At 42.2% G+C, this 21,872-nt stretch overlaps 1 protein-coding gene across 1 annotated transcript in view; it reads left to right on the top strand.

The window, feature by feature from the left end:
• The window catches only part of mtor (mechanistic target of rapamycin kinase), a 155,625-nt gene extending 139,277 nt beyond the window's left edge, over positions 1-16,348 (top strand). Inside the window, exons 41-58 of the mRNA XM_017705759.1 lie at positions 859-955; positions 1,037-1,135; positions 1,546-1,668; positions 2,622-2,804; positions 3,825-3,959; positions 5,182-5,356; positions 10,186-10,321; positions 11,928-12,075; positions 12,177-12,299; positions 12,926-13,008; positions 13,105-13,177; positions 13,257-13,331; positions 13,465-13,600; positions 14,207-14,272; positions 14,462-14,542; positions 14,703-14,783; positions 15,538-15,643; positions 16,090-16,348. Of these exons, the coding sequence (XP_017561248.1) occupies positions 859-955; positions 1,037-1,135; positions 1,546-1,668; positions 2,622-2,804; positions 3,825-3,959; positions 5,182-5,356; positions 10,186-10,321; positions 11,928-12,075; positions 12,177-12,299; positions 12,926-13,008; positions 13,105-13,177; positions 13,257-13,331; positions 13,465-13,600; positions 14,207-14,272; positions 14,462-14,542; positions 14,703-14,783; positions 15,538-15,643; positions 16,090-16,105 (1,936 nt within the window). The 3' untranslated portion in view covers positions 16,106-16,348. The remainder of the gene's footprint in view (positions 1-858; positions 956-1,036; positions 1,136-1,545; positions 1,669-2,621; positions 2,805-3,824; positions 3,960-5,181; positions 5,357-10,185; positions 10,322-11,927; positions 12,076-12,176; positions 12,300-12,925; positions 13,009-13,104; positions 13,178-13,256; positions 13,332-13,464; positions 13,601-14,206; positions 14,273-14,461; positions 14,543-14,702; positions 14,784-15,537; positions 15,644-16,089) is intronic.
• Positions 16,349-21,872: the final 5,524 nt, after the last annotated feature.

The raw sequence follows: 21,872 nt of genomic DNA, 5'->3' as shown, positions 1-21,872 counted from the left end.
AGCAAAAACTTCACTTAATTTCTGCCATGACACTGTTTCAAAAGAGCTGTGTAGCTTGATGACTACATCCAGTGTTTCTGAACGTTACTGAAAAAATCCCACAATGTTTATCCAGTTCAGGTTATAAAGGCAAAGGTTCAGGTTTATGTTCAGGATCTACCCGTCTATGTTCATGAGTTTTTACCTGTTTTAATTTAAAATGAGCGTTTTTTTATATGCACCTACTTTGTACATACAATTATTAACTAAAATAAAAATCACTTTAGGGTCTTTGCACACCAGCTCGCCTAAAGCTTGTCCAGGCATGTCATCAATTTCGAAGAAAAAAACAAAATCCAAGCAAACATTTCAGTTCAGCTCATACGGCCATGCAGAATTCCACAGCTCTGCTTTTTTAGTTTTAGTTTTTTTAGTTCTCATTTTTTTTAGTTTGCCCCATTAGGCTATAAAATTAATCTTGAATATTGTGTCTAACAATAGAATGAACTAACTGATCTGAAAAATGAACTGAATATAAATACACAACTAATATTATTTCTTTATTTGTAGTTTTTTTATGCCAGATTGCTGATGCACATTTATACATTTGAAATTTACAGTTAAATATTATTCTCAGTTTTGTATTTATACCCTCTTTCAGCTTAGTTTAGTCATTGTGTAAGCAGGTAAACACAATATTTAAGATGTAAAATTTAAGCCATAGGTGATTTAGCATGGAATAATCCTGTAATGTGCTGCTTTTTGTAGCTTATTGCTTCAGTGTACTGAATGTTGCTGATGATGGTGAATGTTGGACATTGAATTTCTCCTTCTTTTTCTCTCCTTGTTTCACTTCACCGTCCTCCTCCCTGCTTTCAGAGTTTTGACCTTGTGGTTTGATTATGGGCACTGGCCTGAAGTGAATGAAGCACTTGTAGAGGGAATCAAAACCATCCAGATAGACACCTGGTTACAGGTAATACTCTCCTGCCTTTAGTTACTCTACCTCTCTCTGACCAACACTCTCATTGCTGACCCTTTTGTCCCTTTCTATCAGGTGATTCCACAGCTAATAGCTCGAATTGATACGCCTCGTGCGCTGGTGGGACGCCTTATCCATCAGTTACTCACAGACATTGGCCGCTTCCACCCACAGGTAACTGGAAAATAGTCCTGTTTATTCCCAGAATAGATTCATGGGCGTATCTACTGGTCTAGAGAAAGTTCTCCAGTGTTTATTCCATATAAATATTCAATTTCAGCACTCACAGACATATTTAAAAAATGATTATGGGATATCAGAATATCAGGAAGAGTGAGAAATGTTCCTCTATTGAAGTGAAACTGAATTTAAATGCTTTGAAAAGCTTTGGAGAAAATAAGTATCACACACAGAAAATCAGTCTGTTTCAAACTTCCACAAAGTAGAACTATTTTGCTGTATATTTGATCTGCAGCAGCAGATTCAATGGATAGCTGCTGGATAGCTGGTGACTTTGCACTGTAAAGTATTTTTCCAATATGGATCTATGGAATTAATCATGGATTTTTGGGCTGCTTTGACAGGCTTTGATCTACCCGCTTACTGTGGCGTCCAAGTCCACCACCACAGCTCGCCACAACGCTGCCAATAAGATCCTGAAGAACATGTGTGAGCACTGCAACACACTGGTCCAACAAGCCATCATGGTATGATCATGCACTGGCAGCTGTTATCTTTATGTAAACCATATTTAGTTTACATTCATTCAATGATTCCCATGGTTTCTTGTAGCAGCCTTGTACAGGCCCCAGTACCCATTGTACCCATTAAGAGTTTGTTACTGATCCAGAAGTTTAAAATGTTTAATGGAGACCTGGACTTTATTTGGAGAAATGGTAACATAAATGAATGAAAGGGAATTGTATCCTCATTTAGCCTAAAGCAAGCCCAGGACAGCTGGGATGTGAGTTGTTCGCATTCTTGAGGTCCTATGTTGAAAAGTCTGATTAGGTAGTGATTAGGTGCTACTACATTTATGTGAGATATGTCACCGTAGTTTTCAGGTATAACTAGGCACTTTATTTCTGTATCAGTCTAATGAATTAAGCCATAGTGGCTTGGTGCACTAGATTGTTTGGTCTAATGTTGAACATTTATTTCTTCATTCATTCATTCATCTTATTTATTCATTCATTCATTCATTCATTCTGATGTAAGGACAAGAATAAATTCTTTAATTCGAAGCCTAAAGACAACCAGTGTGGAGCCAGTTGGCAAGATTGTAGTCCACTCTGAGTCACTTTATGAAGACATAGCTCCCTATTGGCTGAAATAGAGTAGCAACAGCAGAAACCGGCTAGGGCTAAAAACATGTCACTGCTGTCGGGTTGTTTTTGGTATGATTTAAAAACTTCAATTACCCTCAGCGTTAAAGCGGCATCGTGAACAGACCCACAGATATGGTCCAAAATGACTTGAAATTACTTGTTACAATGACTTCCAGTACAAGTTGAGTGTTTTTCCTTCTCCTGTGACCCGTTATCATTCGTTGTAGTTATCGATAGGATGTTTCGACGCGCTCCCTCAGGCTAAATAGTGTTTGGTTGTGGAGATTTTTTTGTATAATATCTGCACCTTCTGTGGGTTTCTGGCTCTGCAGGTGAGCGAGGAGCTGATCAGGGTAGCCATCTTGTGGCATGAGATGTGGCACGAGGGCTTGGAGGAGGCCTCACGTCTGTATTTTGGTGAAAGGAACGTTAAAGGAATGTTCGCTGTGCTGGAGCCCCTTCATGCAATGATGGAGAGAGGACCTCAGACGCTGAAAGAGACCTCCTTCAATCAGGTATTATACTCCATGGAACCACCGGTTGTTCCAAAATGCGCTTCATCATGTTCTTCATAACTTTCATATTTCATAAGCTACATTCAAAAGGTAGGTGTCATGTGAGAGAACTGTCTTCTGTCCAGTCAGATGGATGGGTGATGTAATTTTAAACAATTATAATAGAAGAAGCTGAACTCGAAAGTTGACCCATTCTTCCACAAATCTGGGCTGTAAACTATAAACAGACGGCGTCTCTTCAATGATCTGCTCTGTAAAAATAGTTTTTATAAAATAATACGAAGAGCATGTAAGATTTTTGGCTTTCAGCAGGAAATTGTAAGCGTATAGCAAAATGTATGATCATAAACACATTTTCTGTTCATTTGAGGAGCTTTTACAGAAACATTTGCGTTTATTTCATACAGTTACTGAATAATTTGCCTTACAGTTTGGTCATAAATTCAGATGGACAAACCAAAATATACCCTGGAGAATAAGAGGTTAAAAGGCAACCGTGCTTATTGATGAGTTAAGTGGCACAAATAATTTTCCTAGAAGTAATAAATAAAAAGGGCGTTATCTACATAACCTATATCTGTATATCCTTATAGTATAGCGCTAAATTGAGGGTGAATTTGGCCTGTTTGCCAGCTTCTTATTAACATTTTCCATTCCACTTTAAATGGAGCAGAAGTATTATGTAACTGCTACTCCATTTAAAGGCGGAACGGAAATTTTTAAAAAGAAGATGTCTAACTTTAGCTTCTCGCATTCTCCTCACACTGACACATTCGAGTGATGTCTTCACAAATTAGTTAGTATATCTGAGGCATTAGCAGGGGTATCCTTGCATTAATGAATGTCGGCACACTGTCACTGTTCTGATAGAGCTACCAGTCCTTGTCCATTCAGTAAAATAGTGATGACTTGTGTGTGTGTTATGGTTATTTAATTATTTGATTATTTATTTGTAGTTCTAGATTATTAGAAACAACAAGAAGTTAGGCTGCACTGTAACTAAGATTGTGTTTTTAACAGGCGTACGGTCGTGATCTGATGGAGGCACAGGACTGGTGTAGGAAGTATATGCGCTCTGGTAATGTGAAAGACCTGACACAGGCCTGGGACCTTTATTACCACGTTTTCCGCAGAATCGCCAAACAGCTGCCACAGGTACGCCAACACTGTATTCTCAGTGTCTTTTCCTAGGCCTTGTTTTGTAAAGGTAATGTACACATTAGTGTAATTTTTAGAAATCCCATGATGCATTCATTAGTAGTGAGTACATGTTACCTAGAAAATACAGGTAAATACATATCCTCTCTCTTAACCTCCAAACAAGGCCATATTCCAAAAGAAAGAGAAAAAAAGACTCTACATTCTTCGCAGTTTACTGAAATTGGACGGTCCTAACAGCATATATAGCACTTCATAAGCTTCCTAACTGTACTGCGTATCCTCTGGATTTACATTCTAAAGAGTACTCATTCATTGAGTTCAGCGGCAGATGCTCTATAAATGTTCTCCAGATTTTACATAAACAGATCATTGTCCCTGAGTATTGCCGCAAGTTGTTCATATATTTCCTTATACCACTGAGTAACAATAGGGGGCGTCTTTCCCAGTCATATAGAGCTGTTTGAGCACTTTGTGCTTAGAAAGGCTGTAGACTTTCTGCATGTCTGTCTTGATAAGAGCTGAAAAGTGGAAGCATTTCTTTTAAAAACACGTGAAAAATCGTTAAAAGATTTCAAGTATAACATTTTCACGTATCAACAAACATTTTTCAGCTAATCTGAAACAAAAAAAAGCTTTTTCGACATTCATAAATCATGTTTACAGACTATTTACGTTTCTATAGCATACATCAGCAGACTCATAAAACTGCTTGGAAACGTAGCTAAAATCTAACAGTGTGTCTGAGGACATACATTTCAGCCAGGCAATATATTCCATTTCCTGTTCATTCAGAACTAGACAGATTTTTTTCTTGGATTTTGATTGACTGTATTATCTTTCATTTTATATTTCTGGAGAGATTTTATTACTTTTTAAGTTTACTTTCTTTGTTTAATGAACCGCGCCTGCCAAAACCTATTTTTATTTTCCCAGTGAAACTGTGGCAGGGTGAAATTTTTCCTCATTCCAGTCTTGAGTGAGAAGAAACAGGCATCGCTTAGAAACTGATCTAGTTATTGTGCTGTGATGTTATGTCAGGTGTTGTGATTTTCAGCACCCTACCTGCTGTATTGTTTCACCTGATCTAGCCAAGAAAAACAGCTTCCTCACACTGACAGGGAGACTGACGGGTCAAAAGGAAAGAGAGCGAGACGGACAGATAGAGAGAATTGATCCGTGTTGACTTGGCTGAGTTTGTATCTGTGTGTGTCCTCAGCTGACCTCTCTGGAGCTGCAGTACGTCTCTCCCAAGCTGCTTATGTGTCGAGACTTGGAGCTGGCTGTGCCCGGCACTTACGATCCCAACCAGCCAATCATACGCATCCAGTCCATCGCCCCCTCCCTGCAGGTCATCACCTCCAAACAGAGGCCACGCAAGCTCACCATCATGGGTAAGACCAAGGGATGCTCCACCCAGAAGTGCAAAAATCCAGGCCTTAATTATTTTTAGATTAATTTAATTTGCTGTATTTAAATTTTTTATTCTGAAGTTAGCAATTTGAATCTACTTCACAACATTTTCTTTACTTTCAAGCTTTGTTGAATACTTGTTTATAAAGAAAAAAGTAGTACACCCTCACATTTCTGCAAGTATTTTTTATGTCTTTTCATGGGACAACGCTATAGTCTATAGAAATGAAACTTGGACATAACAAAGTGGTCAGTGTTCAGCTTGTATAGCAGTGCAGATTTACTGTCTGAAAATAACAACACACAGCCATTAATGTCTAAATAACTGGTAACACAAGTGAGTTCACCTCACAGTGAACATGTCCAAATTGTGCCCAACTGTGTTGTTGTCCCTCTCTGGTGTCATGTGACTCGTTAGAGTTACAAGGTTCCAGGTGTGAATGGGGAGCAGGGCTGTTAAATTTGGTGTTTTGGGTAAAATTCACTCATACTGGGCACTGGATATTCAACATGGCACCTCATGGCAAAGAACTCCCTGAGGATGTGAGAACTAGAATTGTTGCTCTCCACAAAGACGGCCTAGGCTATGAGAAGATTGCTAACAGCTTGACACTGAGCTATAGCACGGTGACCAAGGTCATACAGTGGATTTCCAACACAGGTTCCACTCGGAACAGGCCTTGCCAGGAAGTTGAGCAAAAAGACCAAAGAAGTTGAGTCCACGTTTTCAGTGTCATATCAAGAGGTTGGCTTCAAAAATTAGGCGCATGAGTGCTGCCAGCATTGCTGCAGAGGTTGAAGAAGAGGGAGGTCAGCATATATATATATATATGTGTGTGTGTGTATACATCACATGCTGTTGCAAAAATATGAGGAAAGCCAGTTTTCACAATACTGAATTTTAAGGTGATGATTAATTGCCATGTAAATAATCGCAATTAACAATTTAATTTGCTTTTTTTCCCCATTGTATGCATCTATGAAAGTGCACGCTTGAAGTGGCCAGATTAGCTACCGACAGACACAGCTTGGGTTCAAATGAACAAATATTACTCACTGCTGTCCTCTAAATGTTTTGCAGCATGAGTTAAGAGTAGGTGCTCTGCAAACTCAGAAAACTCTTTCATCAGAGTTACTACACCAACAAACACACTGCAAATATAAAAATGGTGCAAATTCAGAAATACCACAATGCCGGTTACAACACATCAGAAATGTTTCCAGAAGGCAACTCAGAGGAGATTGAGCCATTTAAACTATTCAATTCTAGCATAAACATTCACTGCTTAATATAAGTTCATAAAACCTGCTGGATATGTATACATTAAATCCTAGCATAATAAAAAAACGCACAGTTGGCACAAGTTCATGATTATATGAAGAGAAAAAGGAAAAGCTTCATGCTTTAAGAGTCTTTCAGAAACATTTCAGTTGTGTTGAGGCTCAGTGCCTTTGTGTTGTGAATGGCTTTGCAGCATGTTTGTGAAATGTATTCAGGTGTAGTCATGCTGATGAAAGTGTTTTCTTAATTCATGTCTATGGGTTTGTAGTGCATTTTTCATTTTTGCTTTCTTGTTTTATATGTATTTGCTTCAAACTGACTGATGAAAACTCATTCAGTTCACATTGTTTGTTGCAGCATAAACGTTTGGTCATGAAAGGTAATAATTGCCCGTCAGCTTCGGTAATTGCTGTCCAGATGCATGTAAATAAAAGAGAGTAGAAAACGCATTTACATTACAGGTCTTACGAAAACAACAAAGGTTGTGAGTTTTGACTCTGTGCTATAACATGTTTAGAGTAGCAGTGAGTACTGTTGGTTTATTTGAGCTCCAGCTGTTTCTGTCGTCATTTGGGAGTATCAATAACTTCGATCAAGAAAAGCTTATCAGCCAGTTTTATCTTTTTGCATACGGCAAAGAAAAAAACAGTTATTTAATCGTAGCTCATTATATTGCGGTTATTATTGCAGCATTGATACATTTTTCTTCACTCATTTTAAATGTGCTCACACTGCCACAGCCTAAAATCTGTATGATTTGATACCATAGGCATGCCTTATTTTTCTTTTGTTTGTTTTCTTTTCTGTGGTCAGCAACTAACATTGTAGAGGTGCTGCTTTATCACATTTATAATTAAAACTCAGACAATTTGCAGTGAGAATTAGAACTTCTCTAATGTTCTCCACCTTGATCCATGACAGTTTAATGATATGTGCATTACATCCAGTCCTTGGGGCCCACGCCACCCCCCCTCCAACATTTCTCAGATTGCAAGAATGCCTTCATTAATCCAAACTCCCACATGAACTGTTATCTGGAATTGTGATTGGTTGGGATGCTCACAGCACATGGTAAAAAATATTGTGATTGGTTAGGTGGCTCATTTGCATATTGCATCCATCTGCATTATCAGTACTGTATACTGGATGTACTACAGCAGGGGGTATTTAATAAAAATTCAGATTCAAGGGCCAGTTAGAGATAATTTCCTCAAGACCTGGAACATCATAATGTCTAACTGGCATCGTGATTCAGTGCCATATACTGTTTACTGAAGTAGCCTAGTAGTGATATCAACATGTTATACAGTCAACGACTGAATGTTAGAGTTCAGTAATATTTCAGCAACATTTATTGCCAGTTTTCTCTTTTAGATCACACCGTGTGAAAAAACTTCCCCCTGACTCACTTTCTTCCCTGACACCTTGTCCCTCCCCTGTGTGTGCGTCATTCACCGGAGTCTCAGTGCTCTTCGTAATACACAGATCTGTTTGGCTGTGTAGCGTCACGTGATATTTACAACGCATGCGATTGGTCTGTGACTCTCCACAGGCCACTAAAGCGGTACCGTAAAAGCTAGAAAAGCTACTTCAATTAGAGTAGTAAAGCCCTGTTGAAATTAAATCATTCTCCATAGTTTATCGGTTATAGGTCCAAGTCCGCATAGGACAGCGTCTGGGTCCGGACTCGGACCGCGTTCCAACTATTAGTGACCTCTGTGCTATGGTGTTTGCCAGTTAACAACTGATAGATTGTGCAAAGGTGGCGGAGATGCAGATGCTGAGATTTTTGTTGGGAGTGACAAGGATGGACAAGATTAGAAATGAGCAGATCAGAGGGACAGTGAAGGTGGAGCAGTTTGGAGATAAAGCCAGAGAGGCCAGGTTGAGATGGTTTGGACATGTGTTCAGGAGGAATAGTGGATATATTGGGCAAAGAATGTTGGAGATGGAGCTGCCGGGCAGAAGGAGAAGAGGTAGACCTCAGAGAAGGTTTATGGATGTAGTGTAGGTGGACATGGAGATGGTTGGTGTGAAAGTAGAGGAGGCAGTGGATAGGGCAAGATGGAGGCAGATGATCCGCTGTGGCGACCCCTAAAGGGAGCAGCCGAAAGAAGAAGAATAGATTGTGCAATCCTTCAGCTACCCACAGTGCACAGCTACAGCTGCAATGGCCTACTGTAATTGTAGTGAAGCCCATGCCTGCACAGGAACATTCTCTCAGGAGCCTCCTGCTGATCCAGCTGTGCTAGGTTTTCACCTCGCCTGCCCATGCATTTATCAGCCTGCGATTCTCATCAAGCACCAACAGCCCCGTCCATCTATCTCTTTCTCTCCGTCTCCCTCTTTTCCATGATGCATGCTTTGCTGCTTTAGCGTTTAATGGCCGCTCTGAACAGCCCCATTGTCCTTCTCCGTCCACAGAGAGCAGTAACTTTAACAGTTCTCTTAATGTGAAAATCGGCTTGAAACCAGCAGAAGTCCTTTAAAACCGTCATTCCTCCTCCCTTGTGACACTTTGAGCAGCTGAGACCATTTTTTGTCTGTTTTATGAGTTTGTTCAACTGGCAGTAAGTGGGTTTAATTTAGGTGGTATTGCTATCTTGCTGTACCCTGTGAGGTAGCATTTTTTGAGGGTATTGACTTTTATATATCCTCTAGTGAACTCCATCCACTGCTCAAATTCATTTTAATGTGTAATGTGATCCAGAGCTATATGGGAAAGCCATCTAGCTTTAGTGTGCCAGGAATGGTGTGCTGCATGCCTGATACTATGGCAATAGTGTGAGTGTGTGTGTGTGTGTGTGTGGGGGGGGGGGGGGGGGGGTCTTTAATCAAATGTTTTATTGATTTTCTAAGTGAAAATAAGTTAAAACATAATTTGCATAGAACACACTTCTCCACAGTTTAATGCACAGTTACTGTTTATTTACTGAATTCACCATATTGGGGGAAAATACAACCTAAATTGTGCGTGGTGCAAAAGTTATGCCATTTTTTTATGTTTTATTTATTCATTATTTATTTATGTTTTTGAGGGTGTTTTTAAAGCAGTTACCAATAAATAGATTAAAAACAACATATTTTGGTTCAGAGTCTGTCAAACTATGCACAAACTTAATTCACTTTACAGCAGCATTTCAGAGTAATCAGCAGCCAAAGTTACCAAATCAGTTTCATACTTTAATCTGTCAGTCAAATGCAACACAACATAAAGTGACCATTACGTATAAGTAGATACAGTTCAATTAATTATTCAAGTTCATACACTGCACCCATTCTTGCTGACTCCTGAGTCAAATTGATATCGTTATAAAATAATCATTATTAGTAATTAGTCTGAACAAACAAGATGGACTATACACAAACCATAGATGAAGTCATCTTACTGCATAATTTACCTCATTCAAATACAGCACAATATAAAGTGACCTTTAGGTAGACCATAAAAACAACTTGCTTGGACCCCTGAATTGCTACTTGCAGCTATATTTAGTATTTCAATTATTTCTCTGCTGCCCCCTACAGGCAGCAACGGGCATGAGTTCATGTTCCTGCTTAAGGGTCATGAGGATCTACGTCAAGATGAGAGGGTCATGCAGCTCTTTGGTCTCGTCAACACATTGCTGGCTAATGACCCAGCCTCTCTCCGCAAGAATCTGAGGCAAGTCTAAGATGTACTTTATACTATTTTATGCAAATTTTTATGTAATTTGGTTGGTATCAATGAAACTCAACCTTAATGAGAGATGAATACAGTGTTTGTCCTTTACAGCTTATGTCCTTCACAGAGGAATTTCACATATTTTTTTAATATTTCTGCATAATTCAATCATAAAGATGTAAACAGTCATTCGGTGGTTTAAGGTGGAATGCACCATTCTAGAAATGTATAGAATTGTTCACAGTGGTGGTGAGAGGAGCCAGACGTCCAAAGCATTTAATGGCTTTAAAAGTGAACTCACTGAAAGTTGTTACATGGACATGATTAAGAAAATGCTGCCTGTCGCATACGACGTCGTTTAAAGTACATTTATGATAAGCTTTTGTAATATTTTGGGTACATGCATGACAGAATAGTACCCAAAGAAAATGTGTTTCTTTTAAATTTACCACTGCATTTTTGCATTATCAAAATTACATTAAAAGAACCTAGATCAAATCAAATTTATTTCAAATCAAATCTGTATGTAGCGCTTTTTACAACTGTTGCTGTCAGAAAGCAGCTTCACAGAATTCCAGAAAAGACAAAGTTTTAACACGAATGTAAAAACCCCAGGTGAGCAAGCCAGGGGCGACAGTGGCAAGGAAAACCTCCCTCAGAGCTGAGGAAGAAACCTTGGGAGGAACCAAGGCTCACCAGGGGGGGGACCCATCCTCCTCTGGTCAAACTACCTACAAGTGATTATATTACTAATATTAATAGCAGTATTATTAGTAGTAGTAATAGGTGGGAGTCTATGAAAATTTCAATGTAGTTTTCCGGGCAGCTAGTCCAAGGCAGGTGGTGGTAGCTGGGGTGTGGGCAGCTGGTCTGAAGCGGGTAGCAGGAGGGCTCTACAGTCAGTCGTCCTTCAGTGTCCGGCAGGACATGTGGGTGGTCATATACTTGGAAAAAATGCAGGGAGATAGAATTAGTATTGTTCTGTTTGTTTATATGTAGAACAGGAAATGTGAACTTTTCCAGAGTGTGGCTAACGACTCCGGCAGATCTGACTATGACAGCTTAACTAACAGGAGAGAACCAGAAGGACACACAGACACGAGAGCCCATGTAGGGCTTTATATGTCAATAAAAGAATGTTATAATCAATATGAAATTTAACAGGCAGCCAATGAAGTGATGATAGCCCTGGACTGATGATCAAAGATGACACGTGAAGGTTCACTGATGGCAAATAAAATGGCTATATTTGAATTAAAGATGTTACAGAACCTGGTTCCTTTCACTACCACTGTAAAAAAATCAGTTTCTCTACAATGTATTATTTCACATTTAATAACTCTCAATGACTTTGTTTACATCTCCCTGATTTAATTATGCTGAAAGTTTGAAATGTGGGTGGAAGATTAATGCCCCCTACATATCATTTGCTTGTTAATTATGTCTTTATGACTCAATTATAGAAGGTTCACTTTGAGAAACACAAGCATAACTGCTATAAACATTGTGTATTTTTTATTTACCAATTTCCAGTAATTGGTTTGGTGTTCAGGCCTCATCCTATGAAGTGAACTCTGCATATATATCTTTGTTTTGGCTCCCCTAGTATTCAGAGGTATGCTGTGATCCCCTTGTCCACTAACTCTGGTCTGATTGGCTGGGTTCCTCACTGCGACACCCTGCACGCTCTGATCCGAGACTACCGCGAGAAGAAGAAAATCCTGCTCAACATTGAGCACCGCATAATGCTCAGGGTAGATAAAAATATTGCAATTTAGGATGCTTTCACGTTCGGTGGAGTTAAACGGAGCATTTGTTAAGGTTGTTCTTTGCCAAAACTGTATTTTTGTTTCAGATGGCTCCAGACTATGACCACCTGACTCTTATGGAGAAAGTGGAGGTGTTTGAGCATGCGGTGAACAACACAGCAGGAGATGACCTGGCCAAGCTACTGTGGCTCAAGAGTCCCAGCTCAGAGGTGTGTGCTTCTCTCCTACCATTAACACCCACACATGCACGCCTGATTCAGATGTGCTCAGATGTATTACTACCCATTTCTTTTACTTCAGAAGAACTTTTCTCTTCACAATGCTGTTTGCAGGTTAATTTCTGTATACAGGCTGTATGGCGTAAAGGGAGCAGCTGAAAGAAGAAGAAGAAGATTTGTAGTATTTAAAAAAAAAACATAATTTTACTACTTACATACTTAAATGTTCATTTTGACCTTCAGAATATTTGTTACAAAAGCCAGATTATCTTTTATACTCTTGCCAGTCAGTTGAGTTCCTGTGCATTTGAATTCAGTGTTAAGTCAGAGTAAAGTGAAATTACTCACTAATACCAATACCACCATTAGTCACCACAAAATAAATAGAACTTAGTTTACGGTTTAAATATTCATACTTTTTACTTCTTTATATACTCGAATATCTTTAAATGTTACATGCTAAACTTTTTTACTTTCACTCAAGTACATTTTTGGCTCCATACTTCCACTTTTTATTATGTTTTTTGTTTGTTTTTTTTTGACAGAGCACCCATAATTTCTTTGTTCTTTTTCCATCTATGAGAATATCTTAATTGTAAAGCACTCTCTTTGTGCAGGTGTGGTTTGACAGAAGAACCAACTACACGCGCTCTCTCGCTGTGATGTCCATGGTTGGCTATATCCTGGGACTTGGAGACAGGTGCGGATACTCATCCTTATCACATTAATAACTATCCTAAATGGGCTTTGCTGAAATAGAATCACATTTTAAATTTTAGCCTTTTTCTGCCATCAGACATCCTTCAAATCTGATGCTGGACAGGCTCAGCGGAAAGATCCTCCACATCGATTTTGGAGATTGCTTTGAGGTAAATATGTTCCGCTTAAACAAAAATGTTGTGAGGGGCCGGTAACTCTGTCCACAAATTACATATCTCTTTGTTTTAGGTTGCCATGACCAGGGAAAAATTCCCAGAGAAAATCCCCTTCAGATTGACTCGGATGCTTACGAATGCCATGGAGGTAACATATATAGGAGTAGTACTGGTTGACTGTGTATGAACTCTGTATGTGCTGAGTGACCTGACGGATTGATTGATTTTCCTTCTTCATTCCTTCCTATTTTTGTTTTCTCCTTCCTTCCTACTGTGCTTAGGTGACGGGTTTGGATGGAAATTATCGGATTACGTGCCACACGGTGATGGAGGTGCTGCGAGAGCACAGAGACAGCGTTATGGCTGTGCTAGAGGCCTTTGTCTACGACCCCTTACTCAACTGGAGGCTTATGGACAGTGAGTGAACTACTCCCTGCTGCATTTTAGGAAATTATTTCACCAAAAATGGAATTTACACAAATTTCTTCTTAAGTGACTTTTTTAGTCCCACAAACGGGGAAATTCCACCTCCGGATTTCACCCATCCGTGAAGTGAAACACCACATACACACTAGTGAATACACACACACACTAGGGGGCAATGAGCACACAGCCCCATCCATGGCGCCCGGGGAGTGATTGGGGGTTAAGTGTCTTGCTCAGTCATGGACTGTCGGCACTGGGGATCGAACCGGCAACCTTCCGGGTACAGGGCCAGTTTCCTAACCTCCTGCCTATGACTGCCTCATTCTTATTTCAGAGAGTCTTTGAACCGATGTCTGACATTTGCTTCTTTAATAATCTGTAATGTTATCCATAAAATGGACAAAGATGGATAAAGGATAGTGTCAGAAACCACGTAAGTCTTATTTGAAGTAACAACGCTTTGCTTTGAGACAAGAGTGTGATGATTCAGGTTTTTACATTGTTTTACAATGTTAGTTAAGAGAGAACTGCCTTCTTTTCTTTGAACAAATCTTAAAATGTTCTGAAATTAGTTGACAATGTTCACATTTCTTGTAGCTAACACTAAGGGAACCAAGCGCTCCAGAACCCGAACTGACTCCTACACTGCTGGACAGTCTGTTGGTGAGTCCATTTTGCCGAAATCTCCATTCACCCATATCAAGTGGACAGACATTTGGCACAGATTCTGTCTTTCTTTAATCAGAATCAGTTTTTACTGTTTCTCAGCCAGACTAACTAATCAGACAGAACATTTTTAAAAAGAGTGAATGACCTGCTCACTCTAACGTTTTATAATCTTGACATTGTCAGAAACTATGGAGGGCATTGATCTGGGAGAAACCACCCACAAAAAGCCAGGAACCACCGTGCCTGAATCTATTCACTCGTTCAGTAAGTCTCTGACTCCCCTCCTACACACTACTAGAGTTTTATTTGAAAAGCAGTTGTTTTCTTTTATCTTAATTTTCATATTTCTCAATTATTGTAGGAATCTGTTAGAAGTTCTGCAATCGCTCTTGTCTCTGTTCTTTTTGCATTTTTTGTAAACTAGTTGGAGACGGCCTTGTGCAGCCTGAAGCCTTGAACAAGAAAGCTATCCAGATTATCAACAGGGTGCGAGACAAACTGACTGGTGAGTCGTCCTTTAGCCTACAAACAAACAGTGTGTTATATACATTACACTTGAGTATTTTTATGTAGTAGTATTTCCTTATAATATTAAAGAACGTGATATCCAAACCCAGTCAGTTATTATTTTCTGGGAGCCAGAGGTTGCAGAGGTTTGACTAAATGGAGCTCATCTCTCTCCATCTTGAAGAAATGTAGTTATTTTCTTTGCTGTAACAAGTGCTTTGATCATGGCATGATCTGTCATTGTGGCTTTAGATCTAACATTTGCAAGTGATTATTCTTCACATGTAAAGAGCATGAGACAAGGCAGATTCCACACAAATCTGGGCTGAGGTTGTGCCATATCCAAATGTCTTTGCAGAACAGCTGGAAATAAGTAGAGATGTTTAAAGAATAGAATGCTGGGATGTTTACAGCAGAGATGGGAGACTTGAGTTCAAATGTGATGACTTAAAACCTGACCTGACTCCATGTAAATGGAGGCACAGGCATGACAGAACTTGGGACATGATTTGAGAGTTGCCTGTACTGATTATGGACTTGATTTGAGACTTGCCCACACTGACTTGGAGCATGATTTAAGACTTGCCTGTTTTGACTTTGGACTTGAATTGGGACTTTTTTCTGTGCCTTTTACAATATCTAGAAGGAAGTCAGGATGACAAAAAGGCCTCCAGCTACACCATGTAATTAAACCCATAGTATCACCAGTATTTTAGTACACAAACACCATATTTTTCACTTTCTCCTTTTAGGACGGGACTTCTCACATGATGAGACCCTGGATGTCCCGACCCAAGTGGAGCTGCTGATCAAGCAAGCCACATCACACGAGAACCTGTGCCAGTGCTATATTGGATGGTACTTACTCCTCTTTTATCAAAAATACATTTTAGTTGGAAATTGTAATTTACAGAGAGTAAGGTATATCTGTGTATACAGCCTGGTTTCCAAAAAAGCTGGGATGCTGTGCAAAATGTAAATAGAAGCAGAATGCAATGATGTGCAAATCATTTAAACTCTGTTTTAATAAAAATAGTACAAAGACAGCATACGCTGAAACTGGGAAATTATATTGTTTTTTGAAAAATATATGCCCATTTTGAATTTGATGCCAGCAACACGTTCCAAAAAAGGTTGGGACGGGGTCATGTTTACCACCGTTTCATCACCTCCTCTTTTAACAACAGACTTCGTGTTTGGGAACTGATGGAAGGGTTCTTCTCAAATTGCAATACTGAATAACTATGACTGAAAGTTTTATCTATGCATTATTTCTGATGATGTTTTCTTCTCTCTCTCCTCAGGTGTCCATTTTGGTAGAGCTTCTTGCAAGCCTTGCTTTGCTGTCCGTTCTTTGCTGATTGTCTATGTTCTACTGATGCCATGTTTTTGGATGGGTCTGCTTAATAGGCTTAAGAAAAGAAGACTGTTGCATGAAGACATTTTAAAGTATGTCTGACTTTTATTATTGTAACAATGTAATACATAGAATTATGCACAAAGTGGCACAAAATACTTGATTGAAAGTGGTGTTCATCTTTGCCAATAAATTTTAGAAAAGTCCTCTTGTGCCTGTGTTTCAAGCACTCTTACACATAGACTGCTGTCTCTGGAATGATATTTACTGGTTTACAAACTAGGAAAACCTCCTTTAGATGATGCGTGTGAAACGTGGGAGGGAATTAAAACAAAAACTACAAGTGCTGTGGGGCCGAAACTTCAGGACAGGCTGTTTGATTTTGCTTGCTACTACAGAAGTAAAGCAATAGTTCTGCTAGGAAGCCAAATATTTATCCGCTTCTACAGTCACTGTCCCGTTTTGTCTTTGAGAAGTGCATCTTGGCATCTTGGACACTGAAATGACGCTGACGCTGTCAGAGGGGTTCGGACGCTGAAATGACGCTGACGCCGTCAGAGGGGTTCGGACGCTGAAATGACGCTGACGCCGTCAGAGGGGTTCGGACGCTGAAATGACGCTGACGCTGTCAGAGGGGTTCGGACGCTGAAATGACGCTGACGCCGTCAGAGGGGTTCAGACGCTGAAATGACGCTGACGCCGTCAGAGGGGTTCAGACGCTGAAATGACGCTGACGCCGTCAGAGGGGTTCAGACGCTGAAATGACGCCGTCAGAGGGGTTCGGACGCTGAAATGACGCTGACGCCGTCAGAGGGGTTCAGACGCTGAAATGACGCTGACGCCGTCAGAGGGGTTCAGACGCTGAAATGACGCTGACGCCGTCAGAGGGGTTCAGACGCTGAAATGACGCTGACGCCGTCAGAGGGGTTCAGACGCTGAAATGACGCCGTCAGAGGGGTTCGGACGCTGAAATGACGCTGACGCCGTCAGAGGGGTTCGGACGCTGAAATGACGCTGACGCCGTCAGAGGGGTTCGGACGCTGACGCCGTCAGAGGGGTTCAGACGCTGAAATGACGCTGACGCCGTCAGAGGGGTTCAGACGCTGAAATGACGCTGACGCCGTCAGAGGGGTTCAGACGCTGAAATGACGCTGACGCCGTCAGAGGGGTTCAGACGCTGAAATGACGCTGACGCCGTCAGAGGGGTTCGGACGCTGAAATGACGCTGACGCCGTCAGAGGGGTTCGGACGCTGAAATGACGCTGACGCCGTCAGAGGGGTTCAGACGCTGAAATGACGCTGACGCCGTCAGAGGGGTTCGGACGCTGAAATGACGCTGACGCCGTCAGAGGGGTTCGGACGCTGAAATGACGCTGACGCCGTCAGAGGGGTTCGGACGCTGAAACGACGCTGACGCCGTCAGAGGGGTTCGGACGCTGACGCCGTCAGAGGGGTTCGGACGCTGAAATGACGCTGACGCCGTCAGAGGGGTTCGGACGCTGAAATGACGCTGACGCCGTCAGAGGGGTTCGGACGCTGAAATGACGCTGACGCCGTCAGAGGGGTTCGGACGCTGAAATGACGCTGACGCCGTCAGAGGGGTTCGGACGCTGAAATGACGCCGTCAGAGGGGTTCGGACGCTGAAACGACGCTGACGCCGTCAGAGGGGTTCGGACGCTGAAACGACGCTGACGCCGTCAGAGGGGTTCGGACGCTGAAACGACGCTGACGCCGTCAGAGGGGTTCGGACGCTGAAACGACGCTGACGCTGTCAGAGGGGTTCGGACGCTGAAATGACGCTGACGCCGTCAGAGGGGTTCGGACGCTGAAATGACGCTGACGCCGTCAGAGGGGTTCGGACGCTGAAATGACGCTGACGCCGTCAGAGGGGTTCGGACGCTGAAATGACGCTGACGCCGTCAGAGGGGTTCAGACGCTGAAATGACGCTGACGCCGTCAGAGGGGTTCGGACGCTGACGCCGTCAGAGGGGTTCAGACGCTGAAATGACGCTGACGCCGTCAGAGGGGTTCAGACGCTGAAATGACGCCGTCAGAGGGGTTCGGACGCTGAAATGACGCCGTCAGAGGGGTTCGGACGCTGAAATGACGCCGTCAGAGGGGTTCGGACGCTGAAATGACGCCGTCAGAGGGGTTCAGACGCTGAAATGACGCCGTCAGAGGGGTTCGGACGCTGAAATGACGCCGTCAGAGGGGTTCGGACGCTGAAATGACGCTGACGCCGTCAGAGGGGTTCGGACGCTGACGCCGTCAGAGGGGTTCGGACGCTGAAATGACGCCGACGCCGTCAGAGGGGTTCGGACGCTGAAATGACGCCGACGCCGTCAGAGGGGTTCGGACGCTGAAATGACGCTGACGCCGTCAGAGGGGTTCGGACGCTGAAATGACGCTGACGCCGTCAGAGGGGTTCGGGCGCTGAAATGACGCTGACGCCGTCAGAGGGGTTCGGACGCTGAAATGACGCTGACCCCGTCACAGGGGTTCGGACGCTGAAATGACGCTGACGCCGTCAGAGGGGTTCGGACGCTGAAATGACGCCGTCAGAGGGGTTCGGACGCTGAAATGACGCTGACGCCGTCAGAGGGGTTCGGACGCTGACGCCGTCAGAGGGGTTCGGACGCTGAAATGACGCTGACGCCGTCAGAGGGGTTCGGACGCTGAAATGACGCTGACGCCGTCAGAGGGGTTCGGACGCTGAAATGACGCCGTCAGAGGGGTTCGGGCGCTGAAATGACGCTGACGCCGTCAGAGGGGTTCGGGCGCTGAAATGACGCTGACGCCGTCAGAGGGGTTCGGACGCTGAAATGACGCTGACCCCGTCACAGGGGTTCGGACGCTGAAATGACGCTGACGCCGTCAGAGGGGTTCGGACGCTGAAATGAGGGGTTCAGGCACTGATTTGTATCTTATCTACCATGTTCTCATATGCAAAATCCTGCATATGACACAGTCAGCAGACTGGCAAGATTTACGACACTGATCACCATCTTATTCACACGTTTCCTCTGCTGAGCCTCTTAGTCTCACTTGTAAACACGTACCATTTTTATCGTATCCCACTCATGTCAAATAACTCGGTAGGCTAAAGAAAACTTGTTCTGATGGATCTATTGCAGGGCTTCTTAGGTTTTTCCACCTCGAGCTCCACCTGTATATCACTGGAAGGCATGAGGGCCCACATGAAAACAAAACTTTTTTGCTAAAACATTTAGAACTTTAACACATCAGCAGATAAGGCTCGCATAAGCTAGTTTCATACCACAAATACATGGTGGCAAAAAAGCCTGAATGTTTCTGCCACGCAGTCTTCCCCAGTCGCTCGCAAGTGGACAAGTGAAAAGGTGAGTGCATTTTTGTTCCTAGAGGCAAGAGGCAAAACACTGATTGAGCTGGTTTGTGCGCTGTTGCTCCGTGGCTTGTATTATCATTGTTTACCATGTGAAACATTTTTCCATTTAGTTTTAAGCACCATCAACAGCCCACTGTGGATCACCTCCCCTCAGTATAGGCCAAGGGGACCACCAGAGGATGCTTCGCTGCCCACTTGTGGACAACCCCAGGTCTTATGTGAAGAGACAGTATGCTGTGCTTGTAGCAGGCTGATTCTCCACACTGTGTGACCAAATGAATTACATAATATAAATACTTTTTAGCCATAATGTTTGATCAGTTTAACTAAAACCTTACAAGTGATCTCCTCTATGTGGCATCAACTAGAGGCCTGATTTCATCGCTCATTAGGGCTCTGTACCTGGATCTCTATAAAGCTGCTTTGCAGAAATGTGTGCTGTAAGAAGCACCTGAGAAATGTATTAATAATTCATACATCCTTTACATTTTTGTAGTCAGTCATCATGTAAAACACTTAAATATATTACAAGCGGAACATTGGAAGACTAGCATGGCGAACAGAAAAAATAAAAGATGTAGAGAGGAAGAAAAGCCAAAGGAATGAATACATAAATGAGCAGAAGAGTAGGCAGCAGCAAGCAACACAAATTAAATGTATTGAAATAAAAATAATGATAGTCCTGTTCAATCAACAACAGTAATAAATGCCTAATGAAGTGAACGGCCTTTGGGTTTGTTTTATAGAGCTCTTTCAATAAAACACAGACTACCTTAGAATAAACTTTACGCCTTATTTGATGATTTATTTTTTTTTATTTTTGAGTGTTTACATTTACAATAAGTGTGAAAAATTAGAATGTGTCTCTTTTCAAATCCCTAAAAAACACCGTCACTCTGTACATTTGGAGTTTTCCATGTATAAAATAAAGCAATAAGGGAAAAAAGTTCCATCAACCTTCAGGATGCATGATCAGAAGAGGGTTTTCCTCGTCTTGAAACCGGGAATTCTCACCCTCAGGAATATTGTAGTGCCACTATTGTAGGTAAGTAGGTATGTCTACAACAGTGGCAGTGTCGCTTTAACCAAGATATGAAATATAGAAGGTTTGGGTCGGTGGTGGGGGGGTCTCTAGGACCCCCTAAATGTGTCAATCTCATTTCTGGGGGGTCTCTAAAAATAAACTTTTTGTTAGGTTGAAATAGATGCTCAAATGCACATGCAGGTAAAGGTCATTGTTTACCTGTTCCTCCAACAATCAGCGAGCTCCTGTCCTTAACTAAGAAGAGACGCAGCACTGCTCTGCCACAGGGGGGCGCTACAGCAGAATGGCCTTCCCAGTTGGTCCTTCATAGCTCATTGGTCCTTCCCCTGTCAGGACTGAGAGACGCCAGAGGGCACCCGCAAGCAGAGCTACACGGCTGAAAACGACATGTTAAATGGGTTCTAATCACTTGTCCGGAAGTGTCCTTTAATTTGAGAAATTAGGAGGATGCATTTCCCCCAAAAACAAAAACAAAACAAGCCAAACAAAGACAGCTCGCCTGTGTGCTTCCTTTCCCTGCAGCAGACGGGTTCCTGCCGCTCGGCGCTGATTGGCTGGCATCCTCGGCGTGACGTCATGAGCGTAACCGAGGCGCCGTGTTAAACTGGGATAGCTCGAGCTCTAAAGGACTTAAACATGTAACTGCAGTGTTGAATGTTTATGTTTAGTAAATAAATGGACTCCTTTATATTAATACCGTTTAAGCATTTATAAACTTGGGTTTTGCTCAAATGCTCCATCTTAACCCGTTCATTTTGGACTCGCTCGGGCGCGCCCTCTAGCGGTCGAGGAACGCGTCAAGACGCACAGGGTGGTACTGGTCCTCTCGGGCGCGCCCTCTAGCGGTCGAGGAACGCGTCAAGACGCACAGGGTGGTACTGGTCCTCTCGACGAGGTCTCGAGGGACACCTCTGAAAAACTGCACAACACGCCTTATTTGTAAAACTGAGAACTCGCCCAAATTCCCAAGAGTTTGGCGGAAAGAGTGGATTGCCAGCAGAGTCTCTCTCTCTGTCTTCAAACGCAGACTGAAGACTCGCCTCTCCACACGGCACTAAATGAGCACTGGACTGAGTTTTGATCACAACACGCTGTGCTGCACTATATTTTAGTGTATTGCACTGTGTATTGTAGTTTACTGTATTGCATTATATTGTATTGTATTTTACTGTATTGTATTGAATTGTATTGTAGTTTACTGTATTGTAGTTTACTGTATTGTATTGAATTGTATTGTAGTTTACTGTATTATATTGTAGTTTAATGTATTATATTGTATTGTAGTTTACTGTATTGAATTGTATTGTATTGTAGTTT

The sequence above is a fragment of the Pygocentrus nattereri genome, chromosome 29, assembly GCF_015220715.1.
Source record: "Pygocentrus nattereri isolate fPygNat1 chromosome 29, fPygNat1.pri, whole genome shotgun sequence".
NCBI classification, from domain to species: Eukaryota; Metazoa; Chordata; class Actinopteri; order Characiformes; family Serrasalmidae; genus Pygocentrus; species Pygocentrus nattereri.
This window is presented reverse-complemented; position numbering and strand designations above follow the sequence as displayed.